This window comes from Notolepis coatsorum (genome assembly GCF_963971535.1).
Source record: "Notolepis coatsorum genome assembly, chromosome: 1".
NCBI lineage: Eukaryota > Metazoa > Chordata > Actinopteri > Aulopiformes > Paralepididae > Notolepis > Notolepis coatsorum.
Genome location: NC_140165.1, coordinates 194,550,368 through 194,564,878, shown reverse-complemented (window position 1 = coordinate 194,564,878; position 14,511 = coordinate 194,550,368). Strand labels below are relative to the sequence as shown.

At 47.8% G+C, this 14,511-nt stretch overlaps 1 protein-coding gene across 2 annotated transcripts in view; it reads right to left on the bottom strand.

The window, feature by feature from the left end:
• LOC311241720 (rho guanine nucleotide exchange factor 17-like) overlaps nucleotides 1–14,511 on the bottom strand; it is a 107,269-nt gene that overhangs the window by 47,846 nt on the left and 44,912 nt on the right. Inside the window, exons 9-13 of one of the 2 annotated variants that reach the window (XM_084330601.1) lie at nucleotides 12,665–12,748; nucleotides 11,939–12,042; nucleotides 10,978–11,099; nucleotides 9,860–9,979; nucleotides 8,912–9,179 (exon numbers count right to left, since the gene is read on the bottom strand). In XM_084330601.1, coding sequence (XP_084186727.1) covers nucleotides 8,912–9,179; nucleotides 9,860–9,979; nucleotides 10,978–11,099; nucleotides 11,939–12,042; nucleotides 12,665–12,748 — 698 coding nt within the window. The remainder of the gene's footprint in view (nucleotides 1–8,911; nucleotides 9,180–9,859; nucleotides 9,980–10,977; nucleotides 11,100–11,938; nucleotides 12,043–12,664; nucleotides 12,749–14,511) is intronic. The other variant, XM_084330602.1, reaches the window with a different exon arrangement.

Genomic DNA, 14,511 nt, shown 5'->3' with positions numbered 1-14,511 from the left:
GTGCCACCGCCTCGGCCTGGTACATTACCGTGACGGGCCCACTTTGTTGTCCTGGCGGACGCCTGTTGATGTCATGCAGGACCTCCAAGTGGGCGCCGCCGCACCTGCTGCACTTCTTCTTCAAACGGCATTCAGCTGCCATATGGCTGCGCGCGCAGCGGAAGCAGCGGCGGTGGTCTTTGATCCACTGACTCACCTCGTCCGTGGTCAGCTTCTTGAAAGTGTCACATTGATACAGCCGATGTTCCCCTTCACAGTACTGGCATTCAATCTTCCACTCCTCTTTCGTCGAGGGGGTGTTGTGGTTCTTGTGCTGCGGTACTGATTCGGCTTGGTGCATAACGGTCACCGACCGGCGGTTATCATTTGATCCCCGAGGTCCTGGTCTTGGGCTTGGTCCACTCCACACAAACGTGTCCAGTCGTAGGCTGCTGACTTCTCTCGCGAGGAAGTCAGATAAGTCTAGGAGGGATGCCTCTGGGCCGTTGGGGTCGCGGTGGTCTCTCTGCCGCCGAAAACGCTCTTGTCGGGCGGGAGGGAGCTTCTCTAATATCCTTTCTACATTAGAGTTAGCGTACAGTTCATATATCCCTTTTTCCTTTTGGGACCCCAGCATCCCTACCAGGGACTGTACCTTGATAGAGAGGTCATCCAATGCTCTGTTGTCTCTGGCTGGGGGGAGGCGGTCGATATCTCTTATTTCCTGTATCACGTAGTCCCATATGCGTCCATAACGCTGGTCGAGGGCTACTAGAGCCGCGGTGTATGGGGTACTTGAGTTGGAATATGCCAGCGCTATATTATGCGCTCTGGGCACCTTCAGGTGCTTGAGGAGGATAGCATATTTGTACGTCTCATCAGGGACGTCGGACATCATAGTCTCCAAGCACATCCGTAATTCCGTGTACTGTGCTCTGTCCTCGCGCGTAAAGTCGGGGAACGTCGGTGTGCCAAGGTACGATGCCATGGATGGCTGGCACATCGGTGAGCGTTGGGGAAGATGCCTCCTGGGCGAGTCTCCCCATACGAGTCTCCCCGCCGCTCCCCACCCAGTCCATGGCTGACGGATGCAGTGAGAGAACAAAGACAGGTCCTGAGAGCGGCTGAGAGGAAGTATAGAAAGTCACGCCTCACTGCTGACATCGACACATATCACAACCTCTTGTTAACATTCTCCAAAACCATTACTAATGCCAAAGCTTCTTTCTTTCACCATAGGATCGAGGCCTCTGCCAAGAATCTTCGCAAACTGCATGCTACCATGTCCTCCCTCCTCACTCCCCCCCACCTCCTCCTCCCTCATCTTTTTCTGCCGAAGACTTTGCGATCTTCTTTGAGGAAAAAGTGGAGAACATCCGCAGCTCCTTCTCCCAACCCCCACCCATTCCAAACGCTGAATCGAGAACCTCATCCTTCACTCTGTCATCTTTCTCTCCCATTACAGAAGCCGAGACCCTGACACTGGTAACGTCGAACCGTCCGACTACATGCCAGCTGGACCAGCTACCCTCCCCACTCCTCCAGACCATAGCACCGGACATCCTCCCATTCCTAACTGCAACCATCAACTCCTCACTCAACTCGGGGGTGGTCCCCACCTCCCTAAAACAAGCCAGAGTCACGCCCCTCATAAAAAAACCAACCCTGAACCCCACCGTCATAGCCAACTATCGTCCTGTCTCTCTTCTCTCCTTCCTTTCTAAAACACTTGAACGTGCTGTATCCAACCAACTTACTGCTTATCTCTTACAGAATGACCTCCTAGACCCCAATCAGTCTGGCTTCCGGACTGGCCACTCCACAGAAACGGCCCTCATTGCGGTCACAGAGGCACTTCACTTAGCAAAAGCGAAAGGCCTCTCCTCTGTCCTGATTCTCCTAGACCTATCTGCAGCCTTCGACACAGTCAACCATCAGATCCTCCTCGCGGCCCTCGCAGGAATGGGAGTGGCTGGATCTGCGCTGACATGGCTGACATCATACCTCAATGACCGCTCCTACCAAGTGTCATGGAGAGGGACTCTGTCGGCCACCCGCCCCCTCCGGACGGGTGTCCCCCAGGGCTCGGTCCTAGGACCCCTTCTCTTCTCCCTCTACACTAAATCACTGGGTAACATTATCACGTCTCATGGCTTCTCATATCATTGTTATGCCGATGGTACTCAACTCTTCCTCTCCTTCCCTCCCTCAGATATCCACGTCTCTGAGCGGATCTCGGCCTGTCTGTCCGACATCTCCGCCTGGATGACGACCAACCACCTCAAACTGAACCTAAGCAAAACAGAATTGCTCCACCTGCCGGCCAAATCCTCCCCCCTGACCGACCTCTCCATCAGTCGAGAATGCAGCTGTGACCGCGTCGCCGACCGCCAAGAACCTTGGTGTTGTCCTCGACGACCAGCTGAACTTCTCTGCTCACATCGCAGCGACAACCAGAACCTGCAGATTCCTCCTGAGCAACGTCAGAAGGATACGCCCCTTCCTGACAAAAGAAGCCACCCAACTCCTCGTCCAATCAACAGTCATCTCCCGCCTCGACTACTGCAACGCACTGCTAGCTGGCCTCCCGGCCACTGCCACCAAGCCTCTTCAACTCATTCAAAACGCAGCGGCCCGCCTGATCTCAAACCTACCGAAGTCGGCCCATGTCACCCCACTTCTTAGGGACCTGCACTGGCTCCCCATTGCTGCACGTATCCGCTTCAAGGCCCTCGACCTAGCATACCGTGCGGCAAAGGGAACCGCTCCCGCCTACCTCCGGTCAATGGTCTCTAACTACACACCCTCAAGACCCCTACACTCTGCATCTTCTGGCCGCCTCAGATCTACTCCTATCCAAGCTCCCGGAGGGTCATCAAAGAGAAGCCGCCTATTCTCAGTCCTTGCCCCACAATGGTGGAATGAACTACCCATCCCAGTTAGGACAGCCGAATCCCGTCCAATCTTTCGCCGTCGACTAAAGACTCACTTCTTCAACCATTATCTGAAATGATAAAAAAATAAAAAAATAAAAATCTAACCCCGACTAACCTTAATGTCATGCACTTGTCCTAATAAACTAACCTACACTGTAACACGCAACACTTTGATGAACATTGTTACTCAGCTGATAGAGTTATACCCTTCTTGCTGTCTTGTCGCACAGAACTTGTAAGTCGCTTTGGATAAAAGCGTCAGCTAAATGACTAAATGTAAATGTCGTGGGTTGGTACTTGGTGGGTACCAGGGGCCGGGTACCCAGGTGCTGTTCCTCGGTGCTGACGGTGCGTCAAACTCACCCGTGAGTTGAGTCGGGGGTTTGTAGCGCAGTGACTCGGGGCTGACGTCTGGGCTGTACTGGGCCTCCTGGTCCAGAGTACGTTGCTGCTGGTCGGGGCTGTACTGGGCCTCCTGGTCCAGAGTACGTTGCTGCTGGTCGGCTTGACATTCCTCCTCTTCCTCTTCCTTTGCTAGGTCCTGGAGTCTTCTAGTCAGTCTCTCGGCGACGTAGGCCGGTTCTTCCCGGTTGCTGGGTCTCGTATGGACCGGCCGGGGAGGGGGTTCGGAGACGCAGACAGGATCCTCCTGTTGGCGGGGTCCCGGGTCGCTTGGTCGGGTAGGGGAATGTGCCCTAGACCCTTGTCGTGATGATCTCCGGGAGCTCCGTGCGGAGAGAGGGGGTGTCGCCATGGCAATCAATTGTTCTACCATCTGCGCCTGCAGCCGGTCGCGCTCTGCTTCGAGCTGGGTATGGGCGGCGTCGCGCTGTGCTTCGCGCTGGGTATTGGCGGCGTCGCGCTGTGCGTTGGCGGCGTCGCGCTGTGCATTGGCGCTGTGCATTCAATGTTCTCTTCCGTCTGAAGGCGTCTGGTTTCCAGTCTTATGCGGTCGTCTTCACTCCTTTGTTGCGCCTGGAAGCGCTCTCGCTCGGTTGCAGCGTTCACTAAGGGCTTGCGCTTGGAGTTGCGCGTGAAGGCGCTCTCGTTGGTCTGCAGCTTGTTCGCGCTCGCTCGTCTGTTGAGCCTGGAGGCGTTCTCTTTCCATGGTAGAATGTTCGCGCTCACTTAGTTGTTGCGCTTGAAGTCGATCGCGTTCTGTGGAGGCTGCCAGGGTGGCGATGAATGCCTGCGCCAGCATCTTGTCCGCTTCGCTGGGGGAAGACACTGACGGAGGTGATCGGCTTCTGGCAGTGCTCGTTGGAGATCTGTTCTCTGGGCGTGCCTCGAGGTCCGTCTCCTGGGCGCGCTTCTCTTCTGGTAGTGGGTCGGGTTCTGTCCCTGGAGCGCTTTCTTTATCCTGGAGCTCTCCGGGGACCGTCCCGTTGACGTTGTCTGGGGGTGTAGTCATGTCATGTCCCCCCTGGTCCCCCCCGTGGGCTTGGTCAGTTACGTTAGAACCCACTGGGTTCTCTACTGGCAGGGTCGCCTGGTCGGTAGGTTTTGACATGCTTTGACTATCCGCTTTATTTATTTTATCCGTATTTAACGTCTTTATAAAGCTAGGTATTAGACTGACAGCGTATGCCTCTAGATAGGGAGGTGGCTGACGTCTGCGCTGCGGGCGTTCTAGCTCGGGAGAGCTGCTTGGGGAGTGTTCACCGCTGGCCGTGGTTAATATCAATATTATATTAGATATTACACTGATACCCTCCGGCTCGAAGGACCAATTGTAACTGAGGGGTACAATTCCCTGACTGTATTGAGAGTATGGTATTATTAAACCACTACTTAGTTATGTACTTTAATTACTGGCCATACAGTACACGGTATATATGGTGAACACCCACACAAGAATACTTCAATGACACTAAAGTTCTATTTTGAGGGATTTATTATTATAGCAAGCAACAATAGGTTACAACATGAGAATTATGAGTTGCGCTTATATGGCGAAGAACACTTAAATAGGTCAAGAGCGTAAGTCCATGAGCATATTACGATGGGTATAATTGAATACCACCTGTAGCATAAGAATTACGTAAGGTACACTCGTAGTCAGCTGGAGATACTAAGGGGGTTCCCTCCGGTTGTAAGCCAGCAGGGGAGAGGAATGTTCGGGAGCAAAAGTCTGGATCAACGAGGAATCAATAAGCTCCAGCTACGGGAGGCGGTACATATACTCCCCTCGATCGGCAGACAAAAGCAGCAGCTATAATCCAAGTATGCGCGACAGCATGGATGAAAGCCAGCCAGCCTCTTCCTAGAGACGGGCTCGAGTGATGCTCCTCACGGGTAGATCCCACACAGCAGTGGGTAGACGGTTCTCTGCTCCAGCAGCCACAGTACCAAAAGCAATATAATCCAGCCGGAAAAGGCTCTGCATTCGCCGGTGTAGATTCTCCTGTGCACTATACTTCACATTAACTAGGTCGAACTTGACGTTATTTCACTAAGCTCTGACACTTTTACTATCCTATTCGCACGCGGTTCTAAGTGCTCTATTTAGACGCAAGGTTGCTCACTTCACTTGGTCGTTGACTCGTGATGAAGGCTTTAACGTTTGATAAGACTTAACGTTACTTTGAACGAATGACGAACTGAATGAACTGAACGACTAAGCTGCGAAGTGCTGCTGTTTCCACCTGCGCCGTATTTATACGTAAGGTGAATTATCTAGTGCCAACCTCAGTTCTGTCTCGTATTACTGCGCAAACCTGGACATGTTGAGACAAGCCTTGGCGGTGGCTTTGAACTCGCCATTGGGGGTATGGTAGCTGGCGCCTAGGGGTCGCTGTCCAATAGGAGAACGAATATTATGGTCTGGCTTGTACCTAGGTAAAGGGATATTCTGTGTATATATACAAAGAATATACAAGGGATATCAGACGATATACAAATATTATACATGGGATCTCAAGCAATAAATATATATATTCGGTTTAATCTGACCCTTTGTAACAAACACCATGCTAACATTGACCAAAAGCGAAAAATGTACACTGAAATATCGGAGCAAATTAACAAAGGGCAGATGATTTACAGTTTTTTTTGTAGATACAGTACTGAATTTTGCCATCCGGACACATGCAATTTGAAATATGAATATAGAATATAGAATATCAGGCCTATAAATTACCATATTATGGCCAAGTCATACATATATGGATCGGGCCAAGTCTCCTCTTCCAATGGCAGAGTTAAATCTGGATTTAGTACCACCAGGCGCCCGTTACAGGGCAGCAAAGACTGTGAATTAAATCTACTGTAAATACAGTTACTTTTGTATAATGTCCACAGCTCCACCATTTTTACCGGATTGAGACGCGTTTTTTTCCTAGACGTTCACAGAAAGGTAAAGAAACAATATACGTTGTATTTTATGGCAATAACGTTGAGGTTTGTTCGACCCGTGAGATATAAACACGATTTTCACATCAATATTTGTAATATCACGTTGTTTGTCTGCGATTGGTGTGAGCTGGGTAGTGTAGATTTATGAAATTTAGACGTCCATCGAAAGCCCTGGGTCTCCTCTTTCTTAGGGCTACAACGATTTCATGACGGCTTCCTCTCCTCACGTCTAAATCGTCCGTTTTCCGGTGCAATGCGCATTGATTTTTATAAGCTCATATTTCGCTAATCATCTTAAAATCATTGGTAAACAAACGTAGTGCTGAATATATACACTTTGACTGCTGTTTTGATAGGGTAGGGTCTTCTTTACTCTTGGCTACATTTGAAAAATAAACATGACATCACTTAACCCTTTATCTGCCAGGGATTATTCTGATCTTAATCCCCTCTCTGCCACCACTATAAGTCTATGGAGATGTTCCCCTTCTTTGCAGGGCTATAACTTTTTAAATTGTATTGCTAAATTGACATTACTATGGCCCATTCAACGTTAAGTATCTATCGTTTAGGATGTAGCAACGTTCTACTTTTTCATTCACATATTCATACTAAAATACGGTCTAAAGTATAAATATGTTTTTATACTACAAAATACTTGGGTGTTTGGCTTGACTCTGAACTATCATTTAAGTGTCACATTGATCATATCGTAAGAAATATTTATCTTAGTGTGGGTATTCTCTACCGCTCCAGAAACTGCTTAACTTTTTCTGTTAGAAAGAAGCTTGTAATTCAATTTATTTTGCCATTTATGGATTATGCAGATATTGTCTACCAGGTTGCATCCAAAACAAATCTCATTCCTCTCAATACATCTTACAATAAATTATACAGATTTGCTCTTGGATGCCCTTTTACAACTCATCACCGTCTAATGTAGGAAACACTGAATTTGCCCTCTCCCACTGTAAGAAGACAGCGCCACTGGTTACAATTTATTTTCAAATGTATTCATCTTAATTATCCGCAATATCTAAAACAATACTTGACTCCATATTATTCCAATTATTATTTAAGGCATTCTAGCCAACTCTATTTTTCCATACCTACACTTTCAACACTCTCAAAAGCAACAGCCAAGAAAGCCTTTTTGTTCAATGCCCCTTCTGATTGGAATAACTTACCTGCAAATACTCGTTCCATCTCATCTTTTTATTTATTAAAAAATGCGCTGTCTTCCTACTTTCATAGTACATGTACATGTTTTTAGATGATAATTTCTAGTTTATCATTTATATACTGCATACTATCATGACTTTCACTACTTATCTCGTACGAAGTAACGATCCATTCCTATTAGTGGTCTGCAAGGGCCTTGAAATAAAGCCCGTGCCCAGCCCGAGCCCGTGAACTTCAGGCCCTGCCCGAAAATAGGCCCGACTGTAAATAATATTTTAAGCCCTAGCCCGTGTGAAAACCCGAAAAAAAATTATTATTATTATTAAAATATTCTTTTTTTGTATTTGTTTTAAATATTCGAAACACGGTTTTATATGAACTTAATAAATAAACAAAAACGAAAATGTCCAATAGGTCTGCCTAAATAACGCATATCACGCTGAAAACTAAGAAGCATTTACATAGCCTGTTTCGCTCTTATTAGAATGCCGTCCCAGTGCTCGCTTATTAGACAGCCTCGTAAAGCGTATTGAAGGCTATAGAATCTTCTTTGACACACACACACGACACAATAGCCTACTCAGTCACTATACAAACAAACAGAAAACAGAAATCAGATTTCGAGCAGAGCAACATAATGAAAGCACAACAAAACAGGGCAGCAGCACCCAGCAAATAATAAACATCAGACTCACCACTTCGCTGTTGACGTCAGCAACGCGTTGAACAACGTTAACAAAACTTCGCCAACCGGCTACATACATCCAAGAACAAATTAAAACGTTTGCCAACTGGCTATGTTCCAACACAACCAATGCCACTTCGGTCCGGTTCATTTGTTCATCAATCCACCTGAGGGTCATCACTGTTCTCCCTCGAGTTCTCCTCTGAGTTCTCCCTGCGCGCTGCGGTAATTACATCCAAATGTTTATCTGATGACAGCTTGCGGGCTTGGGCAGGGTTGCAGTGCACTAATTCCTATCCTTGCTTGATTTGTGTTTTGTTTTGTTTGTCCTGTTTATTTTGTGATCTTGTATGTTGGTTTACTTATTTTGTAATGTCATTTCTCATTTGATTTTGTTGTTGTAGACTGTTTCGATGTCCAATGTTTTTTGTGTGTTTTTTTTTTCTGAAAATGTATATACATTGTATTGTTAGGAGCCCCTCGAAAACGAGATGCTACATCTCAAGGGGTTATTCCGAATAAATAATTTCAATATATTCATTGTTATCTCTAGTTTACATGGTTAGTATCTATGGATTCCTTATAATCTCTAGTATAGATGGTTGGTACTGTATCTATGGATTACTTGTTATATCTAGTTTACATGGTTAGTATCCATCGATTCCTTGTTTTCTCTAGTTTACATGGCTGGTATCTATGGATTCCTTGTCATGTCTAGTTTACTATGGTTTGGTAATGTTAGGACATGTCATTTCAGAAGCCAGTAGCTGCGTACCATCCGTCCTCAGTGCCCAGCCACACAGAGCTCTGGTAGGCCTCGGGGTCGATGCTCAGCAGGTCCTCCAGACTGGCCCTTGTGAAGGAGCCACGGGAAGAGCGGCGCATGGCGCGGCCGTCCATGGGGCTCTCTGTGTGGGCGCGGCCTTCGCCGACACTTCCCAGGACCCCTGGAGCTCCATAGGGGCTGGCGGCCTGGAACTCCTGCTCCTCCTCACTACTGGTCGTCTCAGTCGCCATGTCCTTAGAGCCTGGAGCCTCCTCTGCTGGGGGGAGGAGAGAGTTTGTTTGTTTGTTTGTTTGTTTGTTTGTTTGTTTGTTTGTTTGTTTGTGTGCGTGTGTGTGTGAGAGAGTGAAAGAGAGAGAACGTGTGTCACAGATACAGAGTCGGTCAGTAGAACAAATTTTGGTTTTCCATCATGTGCTTTTAGAAGACTACACACACACTTAAATTGGCTAAGATTAGGGGCGGCTAGGTGGTGTAGTGGGCAAGGCGCTCGCCATCAACGCTGGAGACGCTGGGTTCGAATCCAGCTCTCGGCGTTGCTATCAGCTTGGCTGGTCGTTCATACTAACACAATTGGCAGTGTTAGGGGTGGGAAAGCTGATGGGTGGGTCCTGGGCGTTGTGGACAGCGACCCCTACAGTTCGGTTGGGGCGCCTGCACAGCGAGGGTAGGATCTGGAGGGAGGTAGTGTGACCTTCCACACGTTACACTCTCCCGGTGAGAATCTGCGCTGTCGGAGGAAAGCATGAGACAGTCTCCGGCCTCCCGGACCAACAGTAGGGGGGAGTGCGCAACAACCAGGAAGTGGGTTGGGAATTGGCATAACGACTAAACAGTGGGATGGGAGAAAAATCGGAAAAAGGTCTTTTTTTATTGGCTAAGATTAGGCCCAGCTGTGTCATTCACAAGTGTGTGTGTGTGCATACTGTATATACTTACTACCATAGCTGGATGATATAGTGGAGTGGCTGGCCTGGCTCTGTAGGGTGGAGGAGGGGCTAGGAGAATCCTCATCATCCGTGTCATCGCTGTCGAACGGCACCAGCTCGGCCCCCTCTCCTGTTATACAGATAAACACAGTCAGCAGGAGGACAGCTTCCTGTCTGCCTACCAGGGTCTGAACATAAAGATAAACACACTCATCATCAGGATGACAGCTTCCTGTCTGCCTACCAGGGCCTGAACATTAAGATAAACACACTCATCATCAGGATGACAGCTTCCTGTCTGCCTACCAGGGTCTGAACATAAAGATAAACACAGTCAGCAGGATGACAGCTTCCTGTCTGCCTACCAGAGTCTGAACATGAAGATAAACACAGTCAGCAGGATGACAGCTTCCTGTCTGCCTACCAGAGTCTGAACATGAAGGCTCCCATTCTCTCTCCGGTTTAGTTGTTATGCCAATTCCCTTCCTGGTCGTTGCGCTGCCCTACTGTCTGTCTGGGGAGGGTGTAGACTACACTACCGTCGGTCTGGGGAGGGTGTAGACTACACTACCGTCGGTCTAGGGAGGGTGTAGACTACACTACCGTCGGTCTGGGGAGGGTGTAGACTACACTACCGTCGGTCTGGGGAGGGTGTAGACTACCCGACTGTCAGTCCGTAGAGGGTGTAGACTACCCTACCGTCGGTCTGGTCGAGGGTGTAGACTACCCTACTGTCGGTCTGAGGAGGGTGTAGGCTACCACAGCTAGGAGTTTCACTGGGAGAGAGTAACACATGCAGAGGTTCACGCTATCTCCCCCAGATCCCATCCCTGCTGAACATGCGCCCATGACCAACCAGTAGGATTCGCTATTACAACAACCAGGACCCATACCCCACGACGTCCCACCAGTGAACACTGATAAATGTTGGTAGGGATGACTGACCAAGCTGGAGGTACTGCTGACAGGATTGAACGCGGGTCTCTGCATCGGTAGATGAGTGCTTGTACCTTTACACTACCCAGATGCCCAAAACATTAAGGGTCTCACTAACACAAGACGCACATGCATGTACACACACAAACACACAACAGGTGAAAATGGGCTGTAAAACCATGGAGGTGGGACCTGCAGGGGGTGCCGTCAACTCTACAGACGAATGAGAGATGGAGATATGGAGCTGCTGCTGGGAGGGGGCGGAGTCAACCACAGGAGGGGGATGAGCAGGGGCGGGCTCTATTCCACGTTCCCTAGGAGACCAGAGAAAGCACAACACTGATTGGTTGAAGTGAACAAAACTCCAAACAGGTTAGAGGTCACTGCAGTAACCAGAGTCAACATTTTGGACCTGAGATTCAAGTCAAGTGTTCCTGTATTAACCCCCTCTGGGACGTAGTCTGACTACATCAGACTCTTGTCATATGTTGGAAGAAATGTTTCTTCATGTGTTTAACTACTGTAGGCTTTGTTTCGGCTAGGCTTGGTTGAGACTAGGCTTGGTTTACACTATGCTTGGTTTACACTATGCTTGGTTTAGACTAGGTTTGGTTAAGACTATGCTTGGTTTAGGCTAGGCTTGATTTAGGCTAGCTGCACCCACAGTTATACAGTACAAGGTTCTGTAGAATATAAACCTCTAGTCACACTCAGTGGACTCACTGGGGTATGCTAAAGGAACACACCAACATTATGTGAAATGCACGTACCGTCTTCTCCAGAGTCAGACAAGGAGATATACCAATTTCCCCTCTGTGCGTTCAGTAGAAAGCAATCCGTCTGCAAGCTAGCCTAGCTTAGCACAAATTAATGGACGTGGATATGGACCAGCTAGCCTGGTCCTTCTATCGATTTGTGCTAAGCTAGGCTAGCTTGCAGCCGGATGGCTTTCTAGTGAACGCACAAAGAGGAAATTGGTATCTATCTTCCTGTCTAACTCTGAAGAAGATGGTAAGCGCATTTCACATAATGTTCCTTAAATAAGCCCAACGATCTAATTCATAAACTGACCTCGTTAGACTCTAATATACTGTAGATGACTCTAGCCGCCCTCTGTGTGTGTGTGTGTGTGTGTGTGTGTGTGTGTACCTACCTCCCTTTCAGGCCAGGTACAGCAGCGATACAGATGATCCTAGCGGAGCAGACAGCAATGCATGCTTCTACTGTGGGCTCATCCTTGATGTTCAATAAACACACCTGTACAACACATGGACATGGAGAAGGCATCAGTACCTCCAGAAGTCTTTGCAGTATATGTAACATGTAGAATGTGTGTCTACGCGGAGCGGCTAGCCATCTGAATGAACATCAGAAGGTAAAAGGTTTTTATTTCATGGCTCTGCATCGAACAGACAGAATGAATTCATTGAACATTTATTAAAAACCGGTGTAGACAGACAGACAACAGATCAATGTAGCCGTATACTGTTATGCAGAACACAACAGAGAGGCAACATCCATCTCCGCTCCGCAATTGTGGTGCTGAAAGGACAGTGCAGACACGGTCTGTTGGAATGGTCGGTGATAAGTGTGGAAAAAGCAAATCCATATGATATGGGAAAATAAATAGGCCCATCTGGGAAAATAATCTTACATTGATAGTGCATTAAGCCATATAACATATACAGTAGTGTGTTTTCTTAAGCCGATAGGTCAGAATCTTAAAAAGATGCACACAAAAAAAACTACGACTTGTTGATAGATGACTTATCAATAGATGCCTCAGACACGTCGACTAGCAAAAAAAACTGTGTAGTTCATATCCCTAGTATATAACAGAGTGAATAAGGCTACTGGGACAGTATGGAACTCAACTCACCTGACCTACATATCCATCGCTGTTACACACCCACACCTCACAGCTGCTGTCTGGCCAAATGTGACTGGGAGAGGCACAGGAGAACTAGAGGGGGAGGGAGGGAGGGAGGGAGGGAGGGAGGGAGGGAGGGAGGGAGGGAGGGAGGGAGGGAGGGAGACACAACAGACATACAAGCAGCACACAGTTAGAAGCAGTACTAGCAGTACTTACATATAATAATTTTATTATCAAAATCCACTCTAATTGACCTTGTATTTTCAAACCGTATTGACAAAATTGTAGCTAGTGGAGTATTCCCACTGTATTTTAGTAACCACTGTCCCACAGCATGTGTAAGGAGCGTGAAGGTAGCAAAAACTAGATCGTATACAACCCTGAGGAGAAATTATAAATGTTTTAATGACCAAGCCTTTATAGCCCAGTAGATAGGTGCAATATTTTAGGAAATCGTGCACTTTACGATAAAAGCATGACATTTGGCACACTGTTAGAATATGCCCTGAGAAAGATTTTTAGCTATAGGGCCATTGCAGATTTGTCTTAGGGCATAATCTAACAGTGTGCCAAATTTCATGCTTTTATCGTAAAGTGCAAGATTTTTCACATATCTGCTGGACTATTATGGAAGACATAATGAATAGTAACATCCATTGTAAGTCAGATATATCTTTTAGATTTTTACAATGGATAATAAAAAAAATTTATTGACAAACATGCACCCCTAAAGTAGCACCATGGTTCTCACAGGACCCATCAACTCTGTTAAACGATAGAAATACTGCCTGGTGGCGGCTAGGTGGCACAGTGGGCAAGGCGCTCGCCACAAATGCAGGAGATGCTGGCGTTGCTACCAGCTTGGCTGGTCGTTCATACTAATACAATTGGCAGTATTAGGGGGTGGGAAGCTGGTGGGTGGGGATCGGACGTTGTGGACAGCGACTCCTACAGGTCGGTTGGTGCGCCTGCGCAGTAGAATCAGGAAGCGACGAGGGCGGCGTGTCCCTCCCACGCAGACCCTCGCCACTGAGAGATCGCCATATTCCGACTTAACACTATGATCGCCGGGAAGCGTTTTCCTTAATGCCAAGCAAGCAGTGCAAAAATGCTTCCGCATTCGTCACCGCACGCCAGTGCGGTAAAGCGCCCTTCTTTTCAGGCCCCGCTTAGACAAATGCTACCGTGCGTGCACCGGCGGCGGCGTGCTCGCTCAGGTGCGTGCGTGCGCCGGCGTGCTCGCGCGAGGTGCCCGCGCATGCGCATGAGATCCCGCCTTGGTTCGACACGAGCGGAGCTCAATATATATAAGTCACCGCCCCTTATTCAGTATCTAGAAATAGCTCAATTGGCAAGGCCACATGGCTGTGGATCCTATGGCTCGTTTGCTGGCGAGTTCGAATCCCATCGAAAATATTTTTTAACGTGATTTTTTTTTAACGTGTATTCTTTCGCCGGTTAAGGTTAGGCATGGTTAAGGTTAAGGTTAAGGTTAGGCATTGTTTCGGAGTTGGTTAAGGTTAGAACGGTTAAGTTTAGGCGCTGTTAAGGAGCTGGTTAAGGTTAGAGTTTGTCAAAGAGAATGGCAATATAATTTCTATGGTTAAGGTTAGGCATGGTTAAGGTTAAGGTTAAGGTTAGGCATTGTTTCGGAGTTGGTTAAGGTTAGAACGGTTAAGTTTAGGCGCTGTTAAGGAGCTGGTTAAGGTTAGAGTTTGTCAAAGAGAATGGCAATAGACAGCCTATTTCCGCGCGACCTGGGCGCTGGGCGGCGGAAAATGAAAGGCGCATTACTGCACGCCACTACGGTAAATTTTTGCACTGCTTGCTTGGCATAAAGCTACACGCCGCCG